The sequence below is a fragment of the Arvicanthis niloticus genome, chromosome 19, assembly GCF_011762505.2.
Source record: "Arvicanthis niloticus isolate mArvNil1 chromosome 19, mArvNil1.pat.X, whole genome shotgun sequence".
NCBI lineage: Eukaryota > Metazoa > Chordata > Mammalia > Rodentia > Muridae > Arvicanthis > Arvicanthis niloticus.
In genome coordinates this window covers 13,485,662-13,501,349 of record NC_047676.1, presented here as the reverse complement: position 1 = coordinate 13,501,349, position 15,688 = coordinate 13,485,662, and the positions used below count along the sequence as shown (strand labels likewise).

The 15,688-nt window shown below is 40.4% G+C and overlaps 1 protein-coding gene across 5 annotated transcripts in view; it reads left to right on the top strand.

The window, feature by feature from the left end:
* The window catches only part of Retreg1 (reticulophagy regulator 1), a 135,518-nt gene extending 122,765 nt beyond the window's left edge, over window positions 1–12,753 (top strand). For 4 of the 5 annotated variants that reach the window (XM_034523208.2, XM_076916400.1, XM_076916399.1 and 1 more), the window contains 6 exons: window positions 3,419–3,545; window positions 5,437–5,521; window positions 7,262–7,399; window positions 8,674–8,738; window positions 8,964–9,090; window positions 10,611–12,753. In XM_034523208.2, the coding sequence (XP_034379099.1) occupies window positions 3,419–3,545; window positions 5,437–5,521; window positions 7,262–7,399; window positions 8,674–8,738; window positions 8,964–9,090; window positions 10,611–11,104 (1,036 nt within the window). In that variant the 3' untranslated portion in view covers window positions 11,105–12,753. Of the gene's footprint in view, window positions 1–3,410; window positions 3,546–5,436; window positions 5,522–7,261; window positions 7,400–8,673; window positions 8,739–8,963; window positions 9,091–10,610 lie in introns of all 5 variants that reach the window. The other variant, XM_076916401.1, reaches the window with a different exon arrangement.
* The last annotated feature ends 2,935 nt before the right edge of the window (window positions 12,754–15,688 follow it).

Genomic DNA, 15,688 nt, shown 5'->3' with positions numbered 1-15,688 from the left:
TGCCAGGATCTTGAGGCCCAGGCCCATTTCAGTAGCCTGGAAGCCAGACACCACGAATGAAAAACTCAGAAGGGTGGACTTTAACACATCATACACTTGACTAGTTATAGTTTACCAGGACAATGAAGGCAGAAAAAGCAAGGATATTGGCTTAAAATTCAATTCAAAGCTCCTTCCTGTTGGTAAAGGGACTGTGTGTCTAAGGAGCCATCATATTATTTTTACAGACCATAAATTCTTCAGCTGTTGACAAAGAAGTTTGAGTCTAACGATTGATCAGTACCTTGTTAAAAAAGACTAAAGAAAACTTCAATAAATGGCATTGAGATTAATCTTATTAATTAGTTAATTAATTTATTGAGGAAGATTTTCAGATTCTGGGGCCAAGCCTCTTTGGAAGCTGGAGTGGCTACAAGGGGACTGAGATCTGTGCAGTGACATAACCACCTAGGACTAAAGGCATGAGGGCCCTGGGAAACTGAGGCTGGTAGGCATCAGGGATGATACTTTGGTGGAACTTTGCTTGTGGCCACAGTGTACCACTGGCTCACTGATAAGAAACAGAAGGTTGGGAGGGAGTCACGACACACCAAGAACATCACTTTGTTTTAAACCTGGAGTTTGCATGTCCTGTCTGAAAGTGAGGAAGAGATATTAGCAATAACACTGGTGGTAACTAAATTTTCTCCCTTAGAGGAACTTCCATCATAGACGGTGGTGTGGTCTTTGGCTAAGAACTTGGTAAAACCTAGAACTGTTTTTGAAGGCTAAAGTGCATTTCACTTCCCTGTACGATGGTGGGGCCTTGATGTGTGTATCGGTTATGGCAAGGATGATGATAATATTCAGCCATAGAGAAAAGACGTTTCCCAAACTTTGTCCAGGATTCACAGAGATGACTTCTCTATTATATGTTTCCCAGGCTTTCTAGGAAAACCTAGAGTTTTGTGATGGAGCAACAAGTGGCATGCAGACGTCACTTGTACTAACCCCCAGCACTACGCATGGGTCTTAGTTTCCACTGAGCATTTGGATTCTGCACATGGCATGCTCTGCTTTCCTGGAAAGGCTTCGTCTTGCATGAACCCACACTGGTGTTGGTCAATCACAGTTCTTTTTTTTCTTGGTTCTAGGAAGAGGCAAACAGGGAAAGTTCCTTATTCTCAATAATAACGTGTTTTTTAAGGGTAGCAATGAATTTATTTGTTGTTTGAAGAGTCACATTGTCTAAGTACAAAGGTATCAGAAATCAGGAATCTTGTTCTTAGGTCTTGACTCTGTCCCTAAGTAGGTGAGACAACTTGGGTGGGTTTAATGTTCTCCATCTACAACATAAATGAATGTGAAAAACTGACATTATGTATGACCTCATTCCAAACTGTGTAACTCTGTTACCCATAAAAATGTGGTGATGTAAATTAATGGTTGACTCACTTGGAGACTACAGAGACGTGTATTCCTATAATAATCACTGTTTAATTTGTATCTTTATGTGTGTGGGTGTTTTGCCTGTATGTACATCTGAGGACTGCATACATGCTCACATGTGGAGGTTAAAAGAAGTAGTTGATTCCTGGACCTGGAATTACAGATGGTTGTGAGCTGCTGAGTGCGTGCTGGGATCCGAACCTGAGTCCTCTGAAGGAGCAACAAGTGCTCCTCACTGCTAAGCCATCTCTCCAGCTCCTCACTATAGAAGTTTTAACCATTATATTGCAGTGATCAATTCTTTTGGGTCCGTAGTCCATAAATGTGAAGTGGTACCCTTTCTTCATCTCTGAATTCATATTTTATAGTTAAGTCTTATCTCCATCAAATTATATTTGGTACAATCTGAACATTTATCCTTGTCTCCAACATTTATTACATTTTCCAAAATCATTTGTCTAGATAGTATTTTTCAATCTGTATACAATGGATTTCCGTTAAGAGATTATAACAATTCAATTGTCAATGAGAATTATTTGTTTTGCTAATATCAATGTTGAAAATAATGGGATGTGTTGTTTTAAAAAAATTACATGAGATTTTTCTCAAGGTGGAGAAACTGACTGGTTTCTCACATCAGTGAAAATCAGTCACAAATTGAGTATTTTCTTCCCAGCGAGTGATACAATCTGTAGACATTTATAGAAAAACAATGGCATGGGCATTTAAGCTTTAGAAATAATTAATGAATTCATCATGATGAAAGGTACAAAGGCGAAAACTAACCATATTTTACTGAAAATGTGAATAAATTAATAGATAATGTCCACTTAACGTCTGTCAAAAAGTCCTTAACATGACCTTTGTGGTGGGAATTGAGTATTAAACTAGACTCATTCCCAATGTTAGGGCATTACTTACTAAATAAAATACATGATGTCATCCTTGAAACACAAATCCTAAAGGCAGTCTTCAGGGCAAAGTTGTAGCATCTAAAGAAAGTAACTGCGCGCGTGCGTGCATGTATGTGTGCATGCGTGTGTGTGTGTGTGTGTGTGTGTGTGTGTGTGTGTGTGTCTGTGTGTGTGTATGTGTGTGATAACCGGGGAAAGATACTTCAGAAACAAAGGGAGTACTGGGCTGGTGAGGTGACTCAGCAAAGACATTCGATGCAGAACCCTTGGCAATCTGGGGGTAATCCTTGGAATCCACTGAAAGGTGGGAAGAGAGAACACACTTTGCAGAGTTGACCTCTGACTTCAGCTCATATTATGTGGCATGTTTACACGTGACACAGCATGTATCCACATACATTCTAATTTTGTCTCCAGAATTAAAAAGGGGTATAGTAAGACACCATTGAATTGACAGTTTTCTAGAGTTGGCTGGCTACTGCATACATTGAGAACACATTGTTGGTGTTATTAATAATTGTGTGTCTGATGTTTCTGGTTCTTTAAATGTGCTGAGGCTTCCTATTCTCAGGGTTCAAGTTTTTAACAAGGGCTGCAAGACCCAACATAACCTATGCTTCCTCTACGTAAACTACTCATTGTTTCTCTCCTGATTCATGTTTCTGCTACATCTGGAGGCTAGACAGGGTAGAAATGTCATCTCTTCTAGGGCCTCTCTCTATATATTGTGATGTTCTATGGTCATCACTTGGGGTAAAGTACCTATTCACCCCAGATCTGAGCTAAAACAATGGGTTATTTAGGAGCTATGTCCCAGAGCCCCAGCCCGGGCCTCGCCAATGTTCCCCGTGTTGGAGTCAGATAACTACTTGTGTAGCTAGTTACTTCTGTCGGCATCTAAGCTTTTTGAGTTGGGTATCTGGCTGGTTAGCTCTCTGAGCTCAGAGCATAATAAGACCAACAGTAATCCTTAGTATGTATTCGCTGAAACTATGACTGTTCGGTGGTTGAACACGGTTGTTGGTGTTATTTTTTACTGTCGCTGATATTCAATTACATTTTTTTTCTTCCTTTAGCTGGGAAGTCATCAATTCCAAGCCAGATGAAAGACCCAGACTGAGCCACTGCATTGCAGAATCATGGGTGAATTTCAGCATATTTCTTCAAGAAATGTCTCTTTTTAAACAGCAGAGCCCTGGCAAGGCAAGTTTTAAAATACTTAATGTAACTTGGGAACAAATGAGGTGACCTATTTTAGCTGGTAAAATTTCTAATTTGAACATACTATAGGCTCAGATATGGTCATATGTGAAACTCTTAAGCATTTACGTATTATAGAGATTTATTTAGCCCACTATGTAGAAAGAATTGAGATAGGGCTTTGCCAGATTTAAAACCAAAAGGAAACAGAAAAGGGGTGTTATTAAGAATTTTGGTTATCATCTGTGGTCTGATCTGAAATTGAAGGCAGTTGAGATAAGTGCACTCCTTTTAGGGGTTCAGAAGTAAAAACACAGCCCTTTTAGGGGTTCAGAGGTAACCGAGTCTCACTTATAATCTAAAAATATAGTCCAGATTCTGCTTTAGTTTATTTAAGGAAGCTTGCTGAGAGTGGCGCTCACAATGATCCCAACACTTGGGTAGGTAGGAGGATCAGGAATTCTAGCGAGCTTGGGCAAGACCCCAACCTGGAATAACAACACAGAGAAAGGATGAAGAAACCAAAGGGGCTTTGACAAAAACATTCATTGTGGTTACTCGACTAGAGTAAGAGTGGGTTTTTGTTTATTTGCTTTTTTCTCTTTTGTTTTGTGATTGAAGTAAAATCCCACTCAGGAAGAGTCTCAAGTGATGAGAGCGACTGCATGGACAAATGCACACTTGAAGACTGTGATCAGGGCTTTACCTGGTTGAGGGGCAGGGCCATCAACAGACATCGATGGATCTCTCACTGTTTTTAAGATTAAATTGTCCACCAGTAGTTTCAAAGTAAAGCTTGAAATACCAGCATTAAGATCCCCTCCATGTGCTATGTATAGACAGTCTCCTAACGTCACCAGAATTAAGTCATAGGACACCGCCTGGGAATATTTCACCCACTTTGAAGGCAGTGCTGTATATTTAAGAATTTCTTTCACCACAGTCAGTTTTAGAATTGATAAGCATGTGAGGCAGGACAGATTTCAGTGCTTATTTGACCAACATGACATAATCATATATAGCATTGGAAGATTCTCAACTTACAATATCTACTGTAACTGGAATGAAATACCAGCTAACCTGAAGTTTAGAGTCCTTGTTCTTTCTCTTAAGCAGGTTTTGGCCAGAGATGTGTATCTCTTCCTATTTTTTGAAAGCCCCTCAGTGAATTCGCTTGGCAGTCTAATTCAGTACTTTCCCTTAAAAAATGATGCATAGAAAATTAGACACCTTCTGAGCAGAGTGTAGAAAGCTAGTGAAGACCAAAGAGGAAACCTTTCTATATTGATGTTTCCCACGAGACCTAGGACAGTTTTCTAAGACTGTTTTAAACTTCCTTAACAGGACCAAAGATTTTGTTCTTGCTCTGTAATTGACAGAGAGGAGGGAAATAGAATTCACTACCGAAGTTTCATTTCACTTGGTTCAGTTTTGGGGTGACCCAGATGTGGGTGGGTACAGTACAGATGTGGGAGGATTATGATGTTCACAGATTTATGTCAGAAGGTTACCAGCAGTACGCATTACATCAGACTCACACAGGCGCTCCCATACCACGTGTGCATCTGTCTGTGGATTTCAGTGGTTTTATGGTCGTAGTTTGAAGTTGCAGGTTTACTTCTCAGGGTGGGTAAAAGTTGTTCCCGGGGATCTGTTGCTATTTGAGTCTCTTGCATCAACAGGACTGAGTAGAGGAACTTGCCATTCCAGAATTAGCCCCCCTGCCTGCAAATGGATTATTCTGAAGTATTCAAATGTTTCCTTAGTGTTCCTAAGTATAAAAAGTGCTGTTGAAGAAACATGTGGCATACATAATACAACATACACACCATGCGTGTTTCACTGTGCCTTCCTGTTGTGGCTAACTGTCCCATGCTATTTCTGTTACTTCTAGTTTTGCCTCCTGGTCTGCAGTGTGTGCACGTTTTTTACAATCTTGGGAAGTTACATTCCTGGGGTCATACTCAGCTACCTACTGTGTAAGTATAGTAAAAAAAAAAAAAAAAAAAAAAAAAAAAAAAAGCTTGACTAATTTGTATGACACGTATGGCTTCATTAGTGCCTCTCAGATCCCCTGCTTAGTTTGGGAGGGCAAAGGTAAGCTCTGAATTATCAAACAAGTCTCCTAAGCATGACATTTCTCCTGTCCCCTAGAGACAGTTATACTTAAACACCTGGAAGCACTGATGCAAAATGCAGGATCATAAAACGTAATGTTAAATTATACATTGAATATTTAACTAAGCAGTAAGCCCCACTCTGCACAAATATACCTATACGTCTTCTGCCTTGGTGCAGGTTTGTGGGACCAAAGGTAAAAATCACAATGAGATACCACTGCATCTCTACCACAAAGGCCTAAATTCAGAACATAGCATCAAATATAAAGCAACAATATACAGCAGCCCCGATTCTTGCTTATGAGGAGTAGGTAACGGTGCAATCAGAAAACTGCGTGGCTGTGTCTATTGTATACCTGGGTGTCTCATGATTAGATATTTACCCAAGAGAAACAGAAGGATACATCTCTGCAAATAGTTATACCCAAATGATCATGGCAGGTTTGGTTTTAGAAGCACAGAGGGATACAATTCATACTAGCCTTACAGAGACACAGATAAACCGTGCGCTAACCATATAATGGATCATTGCCTAGCACTAAAAATTGATACATGCAACGATACTATAGATAAATATAAAGTAACTGGGCTGATTGGAAAAAGCCAGAGCATGTACTGTATAGTTCTATTTATATATAATTCTGGAACAGTCAAAAAAGTAGATCAGTGGTTGCCAGGATAAGTTGGGTGGGGTCAGGGAGAGGCAAGAGGCGGAAAGGAAGGATTTAGTAAGGACATGAGGCAGCTTGCTTGCAGTACACTTTTTACTGTCTTGATCATTCCAAGGATTCTTAGTTGATCACGTGTCACAACTTATCAAATTGTAACTTTGTATGTCATTTGTTACATGTGAATTGTAACTCTGAGATCTCCACGTTATATATTCTGCTTTTCCTAAAACACATGGAGATCTGGCTGTTAGCTCTCAGCTGGGCAGTATCTCTGCTAACCCCCAATTTCCTTTTTCACGATGGGTTTTGCATTTCACATATACTCCACTGGGTTCTAAAGATGACTAACGGAGGACACTGCCCAACAACAACCAAACAGCAAACACTGAAGGCACAGTACAGCCAGGGTGGCTCTCTTCTGTATTCCTAATGTGCGGCACACCCGGCAAATGGTTGACGCTTCATCCAGTCTTCTGCCTAGACCTTACAGTAGTTACTGGATCCCCATTATATAGTAAATAAGTGAGAAAATGCTGGCAAAGGAGAGATGGGAGAAAGGCATTCTCCATCTTGTTTATGCCGAGCTCAACAGCATGCCCAGCTACAGCAACCCCACTAAACACCATCCCAGCATCACTAACGAGAAGCTAATAAGAGGTACTCATGTTCTCATGGTAAATGGCAATGTTAAACAAAGTAAGATTTTAGCTGAGGACATGGTTATAAGTTTTTATGGTGTGTGTGTGTGTGTAGTATGTTTTTACCACAGAGAAAGAATAAAAATTGGGAGCGTACTTAAGGAAGAGATTACTCTAACAACAAGGCTGCTACTTTCCCCATGAACAAAACATGACCTTGTAAAATAATAAAATGTAAGTGTTCCAAATGAATACTTTACCTGTATTATTTTCTTCTTGATTTTTTTCAGTACTGTTTGCTTTTTTGTGTCCACTGTTTAAATGTAATGATATTGGACAAAAAATATACAGCAAAGTCAAGTCCATTCTATTAAAACTGGATTTTGGAATTGGAGAATATATTAACCAGAAGAAGCGTGAGAGATCTGGTAGGTCTAGTTTGAATATTCGTTGTGTGTGTGTGTGGAAAATGAGACCTTTTCTCCCTATGTAACCTGTGTAGTCTTTCCTTATTCAGGCTTATAATCTTTTCTCAAATGTACAGTTAAGTAGATTGACTTTTAAAATGCATATTGTGCCTGTTCCTAAATGGGACATGGATATAATCACCCCACCCTGGCAAGGAACAATCACCAGAGGGAATGGAAAGATTTAGAGTCAGAGGTCTGCTTGAGAGGACACAGCAGTTGCAGTCATGAACTCACTCCCACAGAGTAACCTGCACAAGAAGCACAGGAGACTGTGCCTGTCAACGTCTCATCCTGGAAGGGGGCAGGGCTCTTGAGCTCCCACTCCTTCCTGAGGTACACTGACAGTTAGCAGGGGCTGCTGGAAGGAGAGTCACTTTCTTCAGTAGTGCAGCACTGATACGCTGCCCATACTTCAGTAAAGATGCCCATCCATGTTCATCCCGTCAGCCCCATTTAAACTCAGGGGCACACACAGTGAAGACAAGAGAGTAGGAGAGGTGTTGGGAAGAAGGGCATCAGCAGAGGGATAGGGGATGAAGCAGGGCAACAGGGAGGTGAAGGACTAAAATTCATTATACACATACAGGAGACTGTCAAAGGACGGAAATGCAAATAAGTCACAAAATGCACAGATGTATTCAGCAACTCTATGTTTTGTTATGTATGGTGTACTTTATTTTATTTGGGTTGGGTTATTAAAAGTTTCAGGAGTAAGGTTAAGTGTGGGAGCCATGTAAGAGGAGACTGAAATAACAAGGGAGAGAAAAAGGGAGTTCTAGTGTGATTAAGGAAACTAATATATATAATAAATTACACATAAAATATGTATATATGTACATATGTATATGTGTGTTATATACATAAATATAACACACACACATACATATATATGTCTTTACAGTTTCTCGGGCTATAGGATGTATCAGAATGACCTGGAGTGTACAACACAGTACAGACTCTGACTCAGAAGCTCTAGGGTAGCACCAGAGTCTGCATTGTCACCGAGTTCCCAGGGCTGCTGCTCCTGCTGGGTCATCTGTGAGAACACAGATGTTGACCGACCATTTCCCCTGGAAAGCAAACATTTGCAAATCTGTGTTGCTTCTTCAATACAAACAGTTAGAGGGAAGCACTAGAATGTACAGCTGGATGTGGGGAGACTATATTACAATAAGCGTGCTGTCTAAGCTTTGGAAGAAACTAAACGCCCACCCCCCTTTTTTCCTCAACAGAAGCAGATAAAGAAAAAAGTCACAAGGATGACAGTGAATTAGACTTTTCAGCACTTTGTCCTAAGGTATTTTTGGTCAATTTGTTTCTGTGTGGTTTGGCCATTTATTTACATAAAATAGATTGATTGTCCTAATAGATTTAGGTATAACACCGTTTATTGTCTGTTTTATGAGATGACTGAATAATCTCAAAGGAAAATGATCATTGATTTTTTTTTTATTTAAAATTTAGGGGTGTAATGGATTTTTAAAAAGATTTTCTTTAGTTACCAGTATTTCTGTTGACACAGATCAGCCTCACAGTTGCTGCCAAAGAGTTATCTGTGTCAGACACAGATGTGTCAGAAGTCTCTTGGACTGATAATGGGACCTTCAACCTTTCAGAGGGGTACACTCCACAGACAGACACTTCTGATGGTAAGCTGATGCTTCTGGGTTCTCTTACTTTTATTGGTACTGAATACAGGAAAGACTACTTAACTTCCGACAACCTCTGAGTGGTTCATAAAATCTGGACTATTGGCAGAGAGGACGGAACTTAGATTTAAATGTGAATAAAGTATTGGTACCTGGTACAGCCCGTCTGAACCTTGAAAGAACTGTGATAAGTGGAGAGAAGCTAAACACAGAGGCCACTTATTCTATAATTGTAGTCAAATGGACTCTCCAGAAGAGCCAAGTCCATATAGAGGAAAAGCACATCACTGGTTCCTATTGAAAAATTATGGAATATGGCACCTGATGCCAAGACTGAGGACCCGAGTTCGATCCTTGGGATTTTCATGGTGGAAGGAAGTTGTCCTATGACCTTCACACATGCACAGTGGTACCGCACCCCCAGGCACACAAATAATTAAATACAATCTATTAAATAATTAAAATATAATCTTAAAAGTAGAAATGAAATCAATCTGCCTTCTAATCTCACATTGTTTACAAATGTCTCAAATGTTGGTATAACATTGGATGTACCAGGATTCACAATACCTTTCATTGAAGCGTGTATTCGTTTCTCTACCTTGACATGGGTTACAGGAATTCAACTCAGGCTGCCAGGGTCCCCTTTACCCACTGGCCCATCTCACTGCCTGCTTACATAATCATATATATCTTCTTTGGCTTAAGCTAGTTACCATCTTAAGGGCAGGATGGAATGATTATGATGAACACTGTATTAGTTACGTTACCCATCGTTGTGGCAAATACCTGATAAAAAACAACCTGGAAAAGACTTGATTTAGGCTCACCCGTTGGGGGTAAAGCCCATCAGGATGGAAAAAGCATGGTGGTGAGTAGCAAGACCCGAGGCAGGTGCTCCTGCTGCGTCTGCAGTCAGAAAGCAGAGAGACACACAGGCTGGCGCTCAGCTTGCTTTCCCATTTTCTCATCTTTTTATTCAGTCGCCCATGCGCCGACCACATTCAGGGTGATCTTCCCTTCTCAGTTAAAGCTGTCTGGAAAGACCTTCACTGACATGCCCAGAGGAGCGTCTCCTACGTAATTTTAAGTTAATCAAACTGACAATGAAGACTATCAGAGACAACAAAAACTTTAGTTAAACCCCATAGCTCATACTAGGCAAAGTTGAATATCCTTATATACACTTACACTACTTTATGCTTAAACGCGATTTTAAAGCTAAAACCACAAGGATATATATATATCCACAAGTATATAGATATAGATATAGATATAGATATAGATATAGATATAGATATAGATATAGATATAGATATAGTATTTGTCTACTTGGGGAGAGATACTGCCATAGATTCAGCAGAGGTCTAATAGGTGGGATTGTAGTGGAGGTCTACAGTGATTCTAGTAGACCATTGGTTGTAGCTGCTCTGAGGGTTCAGGTCAGAGTCACTGTAAATAGCTCTTACTTCAGATGTGTTCTGGCACTCACTCACCAACCTCTGTTACACATTTTATAGATCTTGACCGGCCCAGTGAGGAAGTTTTCTCTCGAGATCTTTCAGATTTTCCATCTCTGGAAAACGGGACGGGAACAAACGATGAAGATGAATTAAGTCTTGGCTTACCCACAGAGCTCAAAAGAAAGAAGCAACAGTTGGACAGTGCTCACAGACCAAGCAGAGACAGGCAGTCAGCAGCTGGCCTCTCACTTCCTCTCAAGAACGACCAAGCCCTTCACTTGATGAGCAACCTAGCTGGGGATGTCATCACAGCTGCCATGACAGCTGCCATCAAAGACCAGCTAGAAGGGGCCCGGCAGGCACTGGCTCAGGCGGCACCCACTCCAGGAGAGGACACAGACACTGAGGAGGGGGATGATTTTGAACTACTTGACCAGGCAGAGCTAGATCAAATTGAGAGTGAGCTGGGACTATCACAAGACCAAGGGGCAGAAGCCCAGCAAAGTAAGAAGCCCTCAGGCTTCTTTTCAAATCTCCTTGGCGGCCATTAACCGGGAAACAGCTTGCGGCAAAGCACAGATAAACCACCCAAAAATTTCAAACAAGCAGGGGGAAAAAATGGAAAAAAAATTGAATTGTAAGCTTTAATTACTTTAGATTTTTTTTTTTTGTTTTCTTTTCCCTTCTATAGTGAGTTGGATATGTATCAGCTGATAATGATAGACTGACATTTCTGATAGTTATTTTTATGTAATAAGCATGGAAATGAACTTTATAGTTACATATATACATAGTGTGGTGTCATAAGTGCTTAGGGGCTGTTGGTAAACTGAAGAGAGAGAGAGAGAGAGAAAAAAAAAAACACACCAAACCCCACCAAACTGTTAAGGTCTTTCTCGAAGTATTCTTTTTCTTTCTAATGTTCAAGCATGCAGAAATTCATCATAACTCGCTGAAAACTGACAGCTGTGAGCACTTGCTACAGCCGCTCCCTTGTCACTCATCTTGGAAGCAGCTCATCAAATTCTCATAGGTTTTAAAGTAAAGAAGGAGAAATTATCAAAATGTTTGTAGTTGAAGGGCTACGGACATGCTATCAAAATTAATTTTCTAGGAAAAACTTTAAGAGTAAGTACTACCTATAGGCTGAAATATTTCCACGTTATTTCTACAGTCGTAGACATAGGCTTACTTGTCAAGTGGCATGGTCCGCTGACTGCCACATCTAGTCTTGAAAAGAGGTGGTACTGACCCACAGGAAGCAGGCAATTGTGTCTCTCTTAACGATGCTCTTGTAATGTTTGCAATGGTAAGTGCACACTGTTTCACACACTCAGATGTAAGCAAACCCCGACGTTTCTGTATTGTGTTATAGTCTCCTAGGATTGCGAAACTAGCTACTGGTATGTCCATGAGTGATGTGGTCATTGGTGATTAAAAAAAAAAACAACTATTTTTTTTCAGTTTACAAATGCAGAACAGAGGAACTTGCTTGAACTTTAAAGTTTCTATCTCTGCCCACTGCAGGTCTCAATATGTAATCTGTTCCTTACTGGGAAGCTAGACTATGCTTTTTCTTTTAAACTGGTTTTTTTTTTTTTTTTTTTTTTTTTGATCACCTTTACATAATCAAATTTGACTTAACAGTGGAAACCAAGATAGTTGTTTTTGTGAAACAATCTTTTAGTAAGACTGAGGGACCATGTCAGCAACTATCTTAAACCTTCAGTTATAGCTGGCATTTCCACACAGACACAAGACCCTTACAAAGGAAGGGTAATGTAAGACTATAGAAATCGGTATTTCAGTTTCATCTCTTTTATTTCTAAAGACTAATTACAGGTGACTCGATCTTTTAATGTACCATCTCCTATTTATTTATTGTTTTCTTTTTGAGGTATTAAACTATCTAGACTGAATTTTGCCAAATGTAAGAGGGAGAAAAGTTCCTGAAGACTCTACTTGCTTATTTTTGATCAACCTTGTATGCTTGTGTCATTAGTGCCTCACAATCGTGTTTGATGTTCTTTATCGAGACAAAGTGAGCCCGTGCCTTCATTTTCTTGCCCATTTTGGTACCAGTGTAAATTTATGTTAAAAAATCTTGAAACTCTGTGAGTCTGGAAGAATATATCTGAATCCTATTCAATACATTTGCTGGATGTGAAGAAAAAAAATACAGCCACATATTTATAAAACAGTTGTTACTAGTATTCCTTTTTATGTGTATGTTTCTTCATTTAGAAAATATTCTTAGTCATGATATTTAAAAAAAAAAACAACAAAAATGGTCAGCAGTTTTTTCATTGAAGAAAAAAAAGAAGAGTTCTAATGATCAGTAATCAAAAATCACGTTTTAAATCACTGGACAAGCTTACAAAAAGATAAACTAGCCACAGGTCCAAAGTGGGATCCAGCTCAAGTAGAAGTCCCCAAGGCCTGACACTATTACTGAGGCTAAGGAGTGCTCACAAAAAGGGACCTATTATAACTGCTCTTTGAAACACCCAACAAGCAGCTGAGTCAGATGTAGATATTTACACCCAACCAATGGACAGAAGCTGCTGACCCCTGAGGTTGAATTAGGGAAAAACGAAGTTGAGGAGGAGGGCCACCCTGTAGGAAGACCAGCAGTCTCAATTAACCTGTACCCCTGAGATCTCTCAGACACTGGACCACCAACCAGGCAGCATACACCAGCTGATATGAGGCCCCCAACACATACACAGCAGAGGACTGCTGGGTCTGGGTTCAGTTAGAGAAGATGCACCTAACTCTCAAGAGACTGGAGGACCCAGGAGTTTAGTGGTCTGGTGGAGTGGGGGTGGGAGGTAGGGACATCCTTGTGAAGATGGGGGGAAGGAGGTATGGAATGTGGAATAGTCAGGAGGAGGACTGGGAGGGGGATAAGATCTGGAGTGTTAATAAAAAGATTAAATAAAATTAAAAAGAAAAGATAAACTAGAGAAGGCTGAATAGTGATAGAATGAAGAAAAATCTTATCTTCACTAAGGTATTACTGGATACAAATTAAAAGAAGAGTTGGTAGGGATGAGAGTCGCTAGTGTGGGGGAGTACAGAGAAGAGCACTGTAGTCATGTGCATTTCAGTATCACTTGGGCAGGAATCTGTGACTAATTCACACAGTATAGCAAGGAGACTGTGCTCCGACTTCTATTTCAAACATAGGATGTTGAAGTGTGTGTGTGCTTTTGGTAGGAACAACGTTTCTACGTTTAGGTTATAGAAGCAAATAAGCCCCAAGAGTGACCTCGTATAGAAGGGGACTACATATCCATTGCCATGAGAATTGATACAAACTACAGGATTTTCTCAATATGCAAACAACTGGATACATGTAAGATACATGAGGAATGTGGTCGTTAAAACATGATGCTGTTTTATTTGTTTCCATTAATATACTTTACATCCCAATCACTGCTCCGCCTTCTCCTGGTCCCCCCTCTCACACAGTCTTCTGGCAATCATTTCTTTCTCTTGTGAGATGGTGGAGCCCGCCCCATCCCCCAGCATGAACTATTTTAATTCTAGAGGGGTTACAGAAAAAGTTTCCTCATTTTCTGAGGACAGTCACACAATGGAAACAGCACACACTGCCATGTATTTTGGTAAGAACCAATACATCAGTGCCCAAGATCCTGAAGTCTGAGTCGGAAGGTTAGCCCAGGGTTTCATTTTGTCCTTCTAAAACACTATTGCTTTTTATTGCACTGAAAATCTTCAAAGGGGATGAAATCTCCTCCTGCCTACCTTCATAGAATATGGTCCAAACAAGCTGTTATCAAAGTTTTATAATTAGCAAATATCCTCATATTTAGATATTATGTACAGACTTGTTGGGGGAAGGGTCTTGCTATGTTGTCCAAGTTGGCCTTGAACTCACAGCAATCTTACTAACTCCACGAGTGCTGAAAGTAAGGCACTTATTTGAAGATGTGTACTTATTTAAAAAAAAAAAAAAGAACTATTTTCTCCCTGTTAAAAACTGGTAAATGTCAACATGCTACTAATATAAGGCTACAAAGTATGTACAAATTTAATCATTAGATTTAATCTTTGCACCTCCTGTGTCTCATGGGAAAAAAAAAAGGTTTGCCAGGCGGTGGTGGCACACACCTTTAATCCCAGCACTTGGGAGGCAGAGGCAGGCGGATTTCTGAGTTTGAGGCCAGCCTGGTCTACAGAATGAGTTCCAGGACAGCCAGGGCTACACAGAGAAACCCTGTCTCAAAAACAAACAAACAAACAAACAAACAAACAAAACCCCCCACTGAATAGACTCCGTCCTGGTATTATTTTAGTGCTGGGTATGCAGCCATGAAAGGAAAGCCTGTTTTCATGGAATTTATAGTCCAGATGACTAACATGATGTATGGCTAGGCCTTCTGATTTGTCCATAATTAAAAGGTTTCCTTGGATACAGGACTTCCATCGCTAAGCCTGGGGAAAACAACAAGCGCTAGCAGTAGCCAGTCTCTCAAAGCAATCCATAAAGTTGTCCTGGCACCACTCAGCTGTTCTTCATGCACCTCTGAACAGTCCTTTCCACATCAGATGGGCTGACTTGCATCAGAGAATACTGTAAAAGTACTTAGTCAACACCAGACCTCGAGAGGAAAAAGGGAAGCTAACTGCTACCCTATGAAAACAGATATTACTATGGAGAGATTCACTTGGCAAACAAAATCTCTTGCTATTAGCCAAGCGAGTCTTTTCTGATGGTAAAATACTAACCCTTCAGGTAACTTCAGCCTTGGCCACAGGTTCACCATGAATTTATGTGAGAGAGTACGTAAGAACCACCTAACTTGGGCACAGCTGGTGCTTGCCTTACAGAAATGGAATGTTTTGATGCTAAATATTAGAGTGATCCAATACAGCACAATAGATAACAGTGATAAAAAGCAATGCATAGTAAGGACTTAAATGGGTGTTGCACGAATGTAGCAGAGGACTGCATTGTATGGCCTCAGTGGGAGAGGATGGGCCTAATCCTCTAGAGACTTGGTATCCCAGGGAGGGGCTATGCGGGGAAGGGGGCACCCTCTCAGAGGTGAGGGGAAAGGAGGATGCAGGGGTGCAGGGGGGAAACTCTGCGACGGGGGTCCAGAAGG